The sequence below is a fragment of the Lissotriton vulgaris genome, chromosome 2_2 (genome assembly GCF_964263255.1).
Source record: "Lissotriton vulgaris chromosome 2_2, aLisVul1.2, whole genome shotgun sequence".
NCBI classification, from domain to species: Eukaryota; Metazoa; Chordata; class Amphibia; order Caudata; family Salamandridae; genus Lissotriton; species Lissotriton vulgaris.
Genome location: NC_141688.1, coordinates 75983445 through 75996588, shown reverse-complemented (window position 1 = coordinate 75996588; position 13144 = coordinate 75983445). Strand labels below are relative to the sequence as shown.

At 45.8% G+C, this 13144-nt stretch overlaps 1 protein-coding gene across 2 annotated transcripts in view; it reads left to right on the top strand.

Annotated features, from left to right (window-relative positions):
* Positions 1-13144, top strand: part of NEIL1 (nei like DNA glycosylase 1) — a 165263-nt gene that overhangs the window by 139130 nt on the left and 12989 nt on the right. The window contains exons 7-8 of one of the 2 annotated variants that reach the window (XM_086959312.1): positions 2878-2905; positions 3522-3586. In XM_086959312.1, coding sequence (XP_086815438.1) covers positions 2878-2905; positions 3522-3586 — 93 coding nt within the window. The remainder of the gene's footprint in view (positions 1-2877; positions 2906-3521; positions 3587-13144) is intronic. The other variant, XM_086959313.1, reaches the window with a different exon arrangement.

Sequence of the window (13144 nt, the reverse complement as noted above, 5' to 3'; positions counted from 1 at the left end):
TAGTGCTCCCTAAGGCAATTGCAATTACTATCTTGTCTCCTATAACATTTGTGTGTGGTGGTAGTGGGAGAGATTATTTGTTTGTCATATGAGCGCTCATGCATGGGGGCGAAGTCTTACCTGGTCTTCCTTTACAAATAAATGGATTCAGTGCATCCAGAGAATGTTTGCTGATAACATCTTTTGTGTCTAGCGCTCGGGGTTTATGGAAAAATTATTTGTACCCTAGCCAAGTGCTTATTACTCGCGGTCATTTTATAATCCTGTTTGAGATAGCACTCCTTGCTGTCTAGTGCCATAGGTTGTCGCCTAGATTTCTTTAATGTTTGGGCGGTCTTGCTGGCACCTTCAACCTCCATTATCCTGGAACTCCTTCTCACTAAGCCCCGGATCTTCACCCTCTGCCACTTTAAATGGTTCATTAGTCCTGGAGCCATTTTTAGAAAAGAAAGTTAGATGATTTTGCAGAAATTGAAGGCCGTATGAGGAGGAATTCTGCACTAAGAGAGAAGTTACAGTGGGTCTTGCAAGACTACGAAAAACAAACCACACAGATAACGTAATCAGCCAAGGGAGAGGAAGTCTCTCCTGATTGACTGATAACAGCTTCCAGATGAATAGGGTGTGTAAGTAGAGTGTATTGGTGCAAGCTGTTTTGTGGGTTTATGTAACTCTGAATCTTAGTGTCAAGCTTTTGTGTGCTAGAGGTCTTATGCTAGGCAGCATGTCTGCCTTTATCTGTTCCCTGAAAGATATGTGCATGGCAGATTACTCTGTGAACACCTGAATTTTGTGAGGTTTCCTCTGTTGGGCTTGTTAGTTAAAGACAACTTGTCCAAGTTTGAGATCATGAAAATATATAAGGGAGAGTGCGTGAAAAAATGTGCCCTCTTTCTCCTTTCACATTTACTATCCTTTCACTCGCAGTCTGTGTCCGCTGTAGGAAAGAGAAGGTCTTGTTCTCCACTCACTGTTCCATCCACTTTAGAAATTAGAATTCAGCATGCTATCTATCACATTCACAGTTTTGGACCTAGAGCCACCATTCTCATCTGTCGTCCGCCTTCTACAGAACAGACGACATCTTGTGCCTTCACCTTTCTTCAGTTAAGTTGAAATGTGTGTCTTCCCGTTTCCTGCTAAAGTCATCGAGAAGACCGTCAACAAGCAGCTGGCCGCCTTCCTCGAGACGAACGGATCCCTCGACCCCTCGCAGTCTGGCTTCCGGGCCAACCACAGCACCGAGACCGCCCTGATCGCAGTCACCGATGACATCCGAGCGCTGCTCGACAACGGAGAAACAGCGGCCCTCATCCTCCTCGACCTCTCCGCGGCCTTGGACACTGTCTGCCATCATACCCTAGTACAACGCCTCAGCAACGTCGGAGTCCAGGAGAAGGCAGTGGAGTGGATCATCTCCTTCCTCGCCGGAAGGACACAGAGAGTCCGACTCCCTCCGTTCAGATCTGAAGCCACCGAAGTCATCTGCGGCGTCCCTCAAGACTCCTCGCTCAGTCCAACCCTCTTCAACATCTACATGAGCCCCCTCGCAGACATCGCACGCCAGCACAACCTCAACATCATCTCCTACGCTGACGACACCCAGCTGATCCTCTCCCTTACCAACGACCCCGCCACCGCCAGAGCCAACCTTCACGAAGGGATGAAAGAGGTAGCCGAATGGATGAAGAACAGCCGCCTGAAACTGAACTCAGATAAGACGGAAGTCCTCATCCTGGGATCCTCACCTGCCGCTTGGGACGACTCCTGGTGGCACCCGCCCTAGGCAGCGCACCCAAACCAACAGACCACGCACGCAACCTGGGCTTCATCCTGGACTCCTCCCTCTCCATGACCAGACAAGTCAACGCCGTCTCCTCGTCGTGCTTCAACATCCTGCGCATGCTACGTAAGATCTTCCGGTGGATCCCCACCGAGACCAGGTAGACGGTCACCCAGGCCCTCGTCACCAGCCGTCTGGACTACGGCAACACCCTCTACGCCGGAACCACCGCCAAACTCCAGAAGAGACTCCAGCGGATCCAGAACGCCTCAGCACGACTCATCCTGGACATCCCCCGTCGCAGCCACATCTCCGGACACCTGAGAGATCTGCATTGGCTCCCGGTCAACAAGAGAATCACCTTCCGTCTCCTCACCCACGCACACAAAGCCCTACACAGCCAAGGCCCAGGATACCTCAACAGCCGCCTCAACTTCTACGCTACCAAACGCCAGCTTCGATCGACCAGCCACGCCCTCGCCGCCGTCCCCCGCATCCGTAGAGTCACCACAGGGGGACGGTCCTTCTCCTACCTCGCCGCCAAGACATGGAACTCCCTCCCCACCCACCTCCGCCTGACCCAGGACCACCTCGCCTTCAGGAAGCAACTCAAGACCTGGTTGTTCGAGCAGTAGCAGACCTCCCCCCCCCAGCGCCTTGAGACCCTCTGGGTAAGTAGTGCGCTATATAAATGCAATGATTTATTGATTGATTGATTGTGTCTGAGATGAGGGATACGTTTAACTCTAACATGCTTTTCACTTTTGTATGCTGGTGTCGTAGAGAACCAACCAAGTCTCTGTACTAATTTTTAAAAGTTGAGATGTATGCACAAATATAAATGTATGCCTAAGTATACATCTGAAGAAAGCATTCCACCGCCACTGTTCTACAGTAGCCTGCCTTCCAAAATAGAGGGCCCGGATTGTGAGAGTGTGGCTTATGCAAGATGTGTCTTGTTCATAACACCTGCTTTCCTTTGTCTGCAAACTTTCTGGCACCAATAGAAGTGGAGGTGCTGCCCTTGTAACGTCTCTGTAGATACACAACTAAATGTCATGCTGCTTTTCTAACAAATCCTTGTTTGGTTATAGGGCGATCCTGGACCTATGGCCCCGAAAGGTGAGCTACTCCTCATTCTCATTTTCAGATATGATTACATCTTCACAAACCTGTATAAACACTCCTCTCCCTAAAACCTTTAAAAAATATATTTTTTATTAATTTGAATAGTGGTAACTTATCAACCACAAGCCACACTATATGTAAAAAAGTCAGCAGTGATATACATTTGCTCAATAAACAATTGACACATTTAGCAGTGTCTATACAGTAACGACGACTCCGGAAGGAAAGTAGTGTTGACATATTTGGCATTGCGTATCCTAAATTCTGCTTGCCCATTAATCTGCAGTGAAATGAACTAAACTTCTGCATGTGGTCATTCGCACTCAGCTAGGGGCTCGTATGAGAAATAAAAGTAAGGGTAAAGAAGAGGTGGGTGGAGGAGGTAAGGAAAAACAATCGCCTGCGTCAGCAAATGACGAGCTAGTGCTGTTATGGACCTATGGTTAAACTTCAGTTTCACTGGGGTTGTAGCCGGCAGTATAGAGCGTCAACTCCTAAAATATAACCTCAAAATATCCTTTTGCCTTTGCTCCTCACTCTTACATTTGATATTGTTCATATTGGATCATAACTTTGTCTTGTGCCTGATCGTATATAATTGGCGTTTCAGAAGAAAAGAAAAGCAGGAAGAGAAAGTCTCTTGTGAAAGCAGATCCTGATACTACACCTGTAACGGTAAGGCAAGCTTTGTGTGGCTGAGGTAAGAGTGGCACTTATATAACTATGTACAGTTTGTAAATGAATTAGCACCAAGGGCAGTATCTCCTATGGTGATAGAGATAAGTTCCCATGCTGATAAGACTGTGAGTGACATCACTTGGTGTGGGTATAGGTCATCTCACCCTGGTTTAAAGTTTGCACACTACAAGAAATAAGTCTAATGCAGTGTGGCCACTTAAGCTCCTAGTCCTCAAGTCACCAGGTGCATTTGTAAACCACATGATTAATGTGAATTGAAGTGAAAGGTTGCCAAAATCTAACTACCAGATGTGCCACACCTGTTGAAAACAATTTGTAATAGAAACGCATGCCACCCTCTTCTTGCACTAAAAAGGAATCTGCTTTAGAAAGTATAAATTGAGAGTCTCTGTGAGTAATGTGTTGTGATGTAACAGATGCTGTCTATTGTTGGTTCTCAAGCCTTTTTCTTTAGTTAGATTAATCTGTTATTCATTGAGCTGAAAGTTTCTAGGTATACTTCATAAGCAGTTCAGTGTCAATCATAGCCTGGTAAGACTTCAAAAACTGCCCTTTTTGTACGTCTCTAACTGCATTAAATTAGTGGATGTGTCCTATCCAGTATAAATAACCAGGAGGAAGAGAAGCGGCGATACGACGTGCGCAAAAGCGTGCCTAAATATTTTGAAAAGCGAGTCTTGATGAGTTGTAGTTTGTGCACACGTACACGTGAAGTTGGGAAAATATAAAAACGAGTGGTGCGCGCGCAACACCAAGACATCTGTTTCCTATTATCGCGCACGCCTCTGTGCATGATAATTTCAAACAGATGTCGGGCCTGCAGGTAACCGACACCAATAGGCCATGGGCGGAGCAATGCACCCGCCTTTGTCCAATTGCGTGCTGTCTTTGTTAAAAAGACACACACACATAGCTGCCAAGGTTTTAGATTGGTATGTGTGACATTTTCATATTTTTTTGTGCAATTATGAGTGACATTTCACAGACTGTGAGGGACACTTTTTTGCGAGCAAAATCAGACAATGAAGACAAGGGAAACATATACATACATTAGAAATTACATCCATGTGCGCAACGAGAAAGTCTAAGAAGATTTTAAACTGCTGCGAAGCACTAGAAATGGAAGATACTTACCCGGAAACTTATTCCGTGTGAGTGCAGAACAGGCAACATAGCTGCCAAGTTTTCAAATTGCGTATATGTGGCATTCCACAGTATTAGTGGACTGGTGAATTACATTTAACTGCTAACTGTGTGACACTTACAGTGACACTTTCTCAAGAAAGAAAGAAAAAAAGAAAAAAATATCAGAACATATCCCCGAGAATTTCAAATATATTGTAACTGGAGCAAAACCCCTGAAATTAAAGTTTACAATTGCTTTATAATGAATGGTGCGCACTAACGGGCATTGCGATCTAGTATTAATCAAATGCAGAAGAAATCCACTTGACAGTACAGAGTCTGAAGACCCAGAATGCATGAATGACTCACCTGACTGCTGCTGGTAAACAGGCGCTGGGGAGTGTATGCTCCATACTGAGCGCTTCCCCGCTTGTTTCGTCTTGGGCCTGAACTCTTCGGTTGATTGGGCATGGGGGCCAAGGAGGCACAAGTTGCAATAGCAGGCATCAGTTAAAGAGTGTGCCTGAACAGACGTCGCTGGACACTGCCAAGCAGCGACCTGTTTTCGTTTAGAAGTGTTTATTATTCCTTCTGAATGGCCGGTAGTGGCACTTCATTTTTGCGTGTTGTTCAGCCAGAGAGACCTCCAAAGCACCATGACCGATCCCCCTAAACAGAAGAGCTTACTGTTACACTGAAATAATTTTGTCGAGCAAGGCGACACAGCAAAGTTGGGGTTCTCTCTTGCGCCAATCTGTGTCGTCCTCCATAGCGGCAATAAATCATCCAGTCCTACTGACCACCTCCTGTGAGCCTGATGTAACTACACAACAGTCGGCACAATCCTCATGGCGCAATCTTCAAGGGCGGGCACCCAAAAAGTTTACTTTAGGCATCAATGCTGGTGCTCATTACGGACAGGCTGAACCAGCAGAAAAGTTAAAATCTGACCAATGCACTAGTTAGACAGTCTGCTTGCCTGTGCGTCCAACACCGGTAAAATATGCGCAGCACCGCACACTAGTTAATTCATGTGCCTGCCGGCGTGCAGCACACCAAACTTTAGTCCAGTCCCTGTTTAAATTCCTACCAATCCGACCTCACTTCCCTTCACAACCAGGACGTGAGGTCACACCCCCGCCCGCCACAGCCAGTACGCAACCACTGCTGAGGGCAGGCCCCACCCGCCACGGGTTACGGTGTCTGAATGGGCACAGGACTGCCACTAGGACCAGGTGACGTCATGCCCTTCTATAGTGAGTGACTCGCCCGCGCTGCAGGCGGGAATTTCCGTAGAGCTAGACACATTGTAGCAGCAGCAGTCAGTGCACAAACAGTAACTCTAGCAAGTGTGACAGGCTGGCGTGGCGCACACTAGCAGGCTGGCATTGCCAGTTAATTCAGTGTGGCTGGTACAGAGCAGAGAGATAGTGCCATTAAAATGCGTGACTATGCATTTCACTGCGGTGTTGCAGAACACCACACTGAAATGCGTTAGAGTCACGTCCGTTGCGTGAAACTTGGCAGGCCTGCACACAAAGGCCAATAGCGTGGGAGAAAATGAAAAGCACATGCACGAGCGTGCGCGATTCCTAGGTTAGTTTTGAAACCCCCTACATGAGGTCTCTTGCTGCGCACTGCAACGCTAGGCGCGAGACCTAAAAAGACCTGAACTCTAACCAGTGCTGTGAGAGCTGCACCACCAAGGAGCGAGACGCTGTCTACAGATGCTACACCATCTGCAAAAAAAACACCATTCTCATAGATGATAACCATGCCAATGATGTCTATGATGAAGTTACCAATTATTCCATCATTGACTGAGTATCCTTCAATGATATTACAATGACGTCATCAACTGAGTATCCTTTGACTATATAGTTGACATTTGGCTACTCACTGATAATTGATGACCAGTGACACGTCGGTGATGCTACCATTACAGATGGATTTTCCGGCAAGAAAATCAACAAAGGCTGCTAAAACAACAACTACAGAGGCCATTTTGTCAGAACACGGATGACAAAGCAGAGTCTTGCCTCTACCACCTCAGAGGCTTCTAAACAATGAGTCTGAAAAACACTGTTCCTTTTGGATCATTCTGGTAACCTGACTCAACTTAAGGGAAAGTGTAAAGGCTCAGAACTGGATGAATTTCTCCTATTCATAATTCTCCCTCAACGTCCCCTCCCCTCCTCACTCCCTATTCAGATGACTTCGCAGGCATGTAAACGTTATTAGATATTGGTACTTCTTGTAAATTTTAGTGTGAGTGCTCTGACGAAGACCCAAATATATTTTCCTGTACTTCCAACGACTCACCTGATGTGGACCTTTTGAAGTACTGTTACCCTCTGGGTTATGCCATATAAGAGTAACGCCTCAGCATCCGTTTTGAATAGGCATGCATTTTCAATTTTCTATTAATATAATATTGTTCTGCACTTCTCACCCTTTTTTGCTTTATATAAATTGCTCTGACACCCCTTGGGTCCGGCTTGCGCTATATAAGAACTGCAAATAAGTAAATAAACATTTACAACCTAGTTCTACAGATTATTATCTGTTATTATTATACAAGTTTTCCAGAACAACCAAGCACTTTTCCACCTCAACCCCTTTTAAAGCCATAAGTGCCTCATCTAAAACAAGACAAGAACCTCAGTGCCTGAGGTGTCCGACCCTTTACCACAAGATAATAATCTTCTACCATGAAGATGGTGAGCTTCAGGATGATACGGGTGCCGAGAGATCCCCCAGGGGCTGATTTGTGCGCCATATAAATAATAATAATAATATATAATAAATACTCCATCAAGCAAGGGGCCGGAATGGATTGATTATATTCCTCCTAAAGCAGGACCATCTGTGAAACCGCCCATAAGTTCACCTCCCAATGCACTGTAGGATTTCACTCTTTAATTGAAAGAGCTTTAAACATTTGCTTTGCCAATGACACCTAAGGGGATGGATGGTTTCTTACATGATTTTAAGAAGTCAAGGAAAACAGAGTCATCCCGACAACATAGAAATCAGTAAACAGCCTATTACAATCATATAATGGAACAGATTTCTAAATAGAATTTCTTTGGTCTTTATTTTCTTCTTTAGTTGTTCAGCCAACACGTGTATCGTCATCTGGGACAGTTACACACAACTTGTGTTTTACCACAATCGCCCTGATTAATTGTCGTTCTCTTAGGAAGCACAAGCTGGATATCTATGGCCTCTTAGTGGAAAAACAACCAGATGCACTCTTCTCGACCGAGACTTGGCTGGATGCAGAGTCCAATCCAGATATATTGGAAGCTCTCCCCCAGGATTATGGGATATTAAGACTAGACAGGGTCAAACAGAGGGGAGGCGGTATCGCCATTATTCATAAACTGGGTCTGTCATGCACTTTAGAGACAGTGTTAATTAAAGATTGTGAAGCTGCTCTCTTTGCTATAAAATACCGCCCTAACAGGGCCATTAATGGCTACCTGATCTATCGTCCGCCAGGTAAGACCTCGTTTTTTCTGGACAGCCTGATGGAAGTAATTGCCCATCCTGCACTACGGTATAATAAGTTTCTGATTTTGGGTGACCTCAATTTTCATATTGAGGATGAAAACGACAAGGAAGCTTTAAGTTGACTAGCATCTTTAAAATTTTTTAATCTTAACATTCAATCCCTGATTCCTACCCATAAAGCAGGCCATATTTTGGACCCGGTCTTTGCCAACTGGGAGGGGGTGGCGGTGCACCCCCCAGTAAGGTATTATGGTCAGACCATTTTCTGGTGGAGTTTACCATCCGTGGGGAGTCCAAACTATTGGTTAGTACTAAACTGATGGCATGTAAACGTAGGCAATGGGGAAAAATTAAGCAGGATGAGTTAGAGCTGGCTTTAAAAAGAGGCAGCCCCCCACTTAAAGAGAGTGTAGACGAAGCCTGGACATACTATGAAAAATGGCTGTCAGGAGCTTTGGATGAAACTGCCCCGTGGACTACCAAGGCCCCAGCGAGGTGCTCGAAAACAGCTCAGTGGTTCAATACTGACTTAAAAGCATGTAAAACAGAATGCAAAAAGTTGGAGCGCATCTGGCGCAGTAAATATGATGACTCGGCAAGACTCAACTATAAAAAGAGTATAAAGAGTTATCATAAACTGATTAGATCTACCAAACGCAACTTCTTAAAGAACAGAATTGAATTGGCGGAGAACTCTACTAAAGAACTCTTTGTTATTTACAAAGAGCTCACCTCATTGGAGAGAACTGTAGCTCCTGATCTGCACTCGACAGCTATGTGTGAAGCTATTGCTGATTTTTTTGTGCAGAAAGTGGACAATATCTATAAAACCTTTCCAGTGGTACTGGAAGAACCCCTTAGGGATACCTCCACTAGCAGTGAGATGACTAACAACGGGTGCCTTAATCAGTTTGCGGTGCCTAACACCACGGAGCTGCTGAATATTATCCGCAGCATCAAATCAGGCTCCCCTAAGGATGTGGCTCGTCCCAACGTCCTTAGGAATCAAGCCGAGCTTCTGGCGACTCATGTAGGCCACATGGCGAAACTATCCTTTCAAACAAGCCAAATACCTCAAGACTGGAAAAAGCACAGGTCATCCCCTTAAAGAAAAAACCTCATCTGTGTGCCGCGCAGTTGGATAACTATCGACCTATATCGCTGCTGCCCTTTTGCGCTAAGGTGGTGGAAAAGATAGTTAACAAGCAGCTCTCTGAATATTTGGATAGGGGACTGCATCTGCATCCCTCGCAGTCAGGATTTAGAGCGCACGACTCGACTGAATCGGCCCTCCTCTTTTCCACCGAGTTGTTAAGGAGTAAAGTTGACGAGGGGAAGACAGCCGCGCTCCTCTTAGTAGATCTGAGCGCTGCATTTGACACCGTCTCCCATCCCCTGCTGCTTTCTCGTCTTAACGAGGCTGGCATTGAGGGTCTGGCTCACGATGCGTACATTCTTGGCGAATAGGCAATTCCAAGTTTACTGTCCACCTTTTAAATCCGAGGTGCGTTCGCTCAGACAGGGGGTGCCTCAGGGCTCAATTTTGAGCCCGACTTTGTTTAACCTTTATATGGCGCCCCTGGCCAAGCTGGTTGTGGCGAACTTGGTTGAGATAGTGTCATATGCTGATGACACCCAGCTGGTAGTGACACTGTCTCAGCCTCCGGATGAGGCCTCAGCCAACTTTACAGCCTGTCTGAGCGGACTAGCGGGATGGATGAATACAAATTGTTTACGCCTCAATGCTAATAAAACTGAACTTCTGGTGTTGGTGAAATCTCCATCCATTTGGTCGTTGGCATGGTGGCCTAAAGAACTTGGCACTTTTCCTAAACCATTGGAACAGGTTCAGAATTTAGGGGTCAAACTGGACGAGACTCTATCCTTTGAACATCACACCAGAGGAATAGCAGGTAAATGCTATGGGATCCTTAAGACCTTACGCAAGACCCTGGATTCGCTTCCTGCTAATAGCAGGAAAACGTTAATTCATACTCTGGTGACGCCCCATCTCGACTACAGTAACGCTTTATACTTAGGCCTGAGTAGGAAAGGCCTTCATAGGCTTCAATGTGTTCAAAATGCAGCAGCTAGATTGGCTCTCAACCTCTCTAGAAGATCTTCAGGGAAACAAGCCTTAGTGCGACTCCACTGGCTCCCCATACGGGAGCGCATCATATTTAAAAGCATGTGCATGACCCATCGCATTGCTTATGAGAGAGGTCCCGTCTATCTTCAAAAACTACTTACCAAGTACTACCCTAATCGTTATCTACGATCTCAGGGCCGTATGCTCTTTCAGGTGCCCAGAATCCAGCGGGCACGGATGGGTGGCCGGTCATTCAAATATTTGGCCAGCAAACAGTGGAATGACCTCCCCATTGAGCTCCGGATGGAGCCATCTGAAGGAAACTTTAGGCGTAAATTTAAAACTTACCTTTTTCCTAAACTCTGAGATCCTTTCGCCCTTTCCTTCAGCTGCCTTTTGTTTCTCTGGGGTTCTGTTCTAGTAATTAGTTTTAAAGCGCGGGGACACACTGTTGCCTAGTGTAACCAGGCGCTATACAAAAGGTGTTATTATTATTATTATTATTATTATTATTGTAGGGCAGCACTGTGGGACACCTGAACTCCCAAGTACTGAAATTGTTGCCTCCCATATTGTCCCAATATCTGGAAGGGAGTATTCTCTTAAGAGTTGCAAGCTGTCCCAGGGAGAATGTCAGGGACTTACCGCAGTTGGGGCGTAGGCCCATTGCCTCACCAAATGTCTTCAATCCCACTAGGAGTATTGGCAGGGACATCTGTAGCTCTTGAAAATCTGCATACAGAGGAACTACATATGTTGTGTTTCCAAGAGTTATCCTCCAGTCATACAGTACCTCACATAGCCTGATCACTAGTGGCTCCAATGCTAGTGCAAATAGTAGGGATGGCAGTGGGCACCCCTGCTTGGTTCCTTTCTCCATAGCCCAGACTTCCAACACCACACCTCCCAGTCATACCCTAGCCATGGGTTGTGCATAAAGTAGTTGTAGCCACAGCCTAACATTAGGACCAAAACCCATGCCCTTCAGGACTGCAAACATGATCCCACCCCAAGTTTTCTAAAGCTTTCTCTATATCTAGGGCCACTAAGGCTCCATTTATATTCATATGCTCTGTGGAGATGACCATGTGGGTGAGCCTGCAATATTGTTCGTTGTGCTCCTTCCAGGTATAAAACCACTTAGGTCCTCGGGCACCAGCATGCCCACCACAATGCAGAGTTGACTAGCCAATACCTTCTCTAGCAACTTATGGTCTGCTTTGATCATAAACAGAGGTCTATAGGACTCCATCTGTGTCCGGTCTGTGCCCGGTTTGGGGACCATCCTTATCACTGCTTCTATCATAGTGTCGTGCAGTTTACTCCTCTCTAACGACTCTATAAAGACTTCTTGTAGTTTGTCAGTGGCCAGGTATGCAAATGTCTGATAAAAGTCAGGCAGTGGGCAGTCCAGCTAGGGTGTCTTATTGCAAGGCATTTCACTGAGTTTCATTCTTCCTTTTAGAGCCCTTTGTCAGAGTTCTCCTTTTGCTCATCAAATACCTTGGCAACGGACGTTTTGCCAGGTACTCTCTAAAACTGGAAACTTGGGGCCATATGTAGGTAAATACTATTTACAGTTTCTAAAATACCGAACTTTACCGATTCTGTATTTTAGAATCGGTAAATGGTATGTAGGTATTGATTTGGTAATTTTTACCGAATCGGTAAAATTCGGTGTTTACCGATTCGGTATTCCCCATTCATTCCTATGGGCCTGTAGGCCCATAGGAATGAATGGGAATTACCGATTCGGTAAACACCGACTCAGTAATAGGGGGAAGACTTACAAGGGTGGCAGGGTGTCACATTGACACCCTGTTGCACCCCTGAATAGTTCATGGGTGCACATGTGGCACACATACATGCCATGCAAGCAATTTGGCAGATTTATCCCATCTCTATGGAGGCTTTGGGCCAGATGCATCAAAAGGTGTTGCCCATTCTGTGTCTATGGGAAAATATGTTCATGCATATGGCCCTTTGTCTATTGTCTCCAAGTGTGAGCCGGTCTAATTCGCCCCATGGGTTTGTCGGGTTTTTCCACATCCAGCAACTTCAACTTGACAGCTGTCTCCAGGGGTTGCTGACTACTGTGTCGACACTGCGTCTTTGTGTCATTGCAAGTCCTGTTGGTGTTGGATTCAGACAGCCTTGTCAACATACTCGCTCCCTCTGATGCCTTTAAATGTCTACCACTCATTTTCCCTAATAGCAGATGTGTTCCAGTTAGACTCATATGAGGTGTTCAGTGTCTCCCTCATCCCTCCTACAGTGTTTTGCACAAATGCTGGGCGTAATCTCTACAATAGAACCGAGGTATGTAGTCAGACAGGAACCTGCAGTGGTATCGCTCTGTATCTATCTGGTGTTCTGTTACTAGATATCAGAAATCAGTCCAGTCTACTATGTTTGCCATGGGTCCGTGAGTTGCAGGAGTATTCCCTTGTGTCCGGATGAAGCTCCCGTCATATATCAATGCAAGTCAATCTGGTCATCGCCATGCTTAGGTTTTTTGTCATAGATGGCTTTGCGTGCATTAAGGGTGGATGTCAATCCTTATCCCCTTCAAGAGTGAAGTCCCCCCACCCACAACCCACACCATCACATACAGAACGAGGAGCTCCATACCCTCCAATAAAATTGTCCGTCATCTACATTCGAGTCATACCCATTTACAAAGCAATTCTCCTGCCTACCTAGAAGTCCATGTACCAGGATACATCTACGCTGCACATCTGCTTCAGTACTACGGTGTTGAAAGGGGTCACCAGGGGCCAGCCATCAACAAGTTATCTTTTATG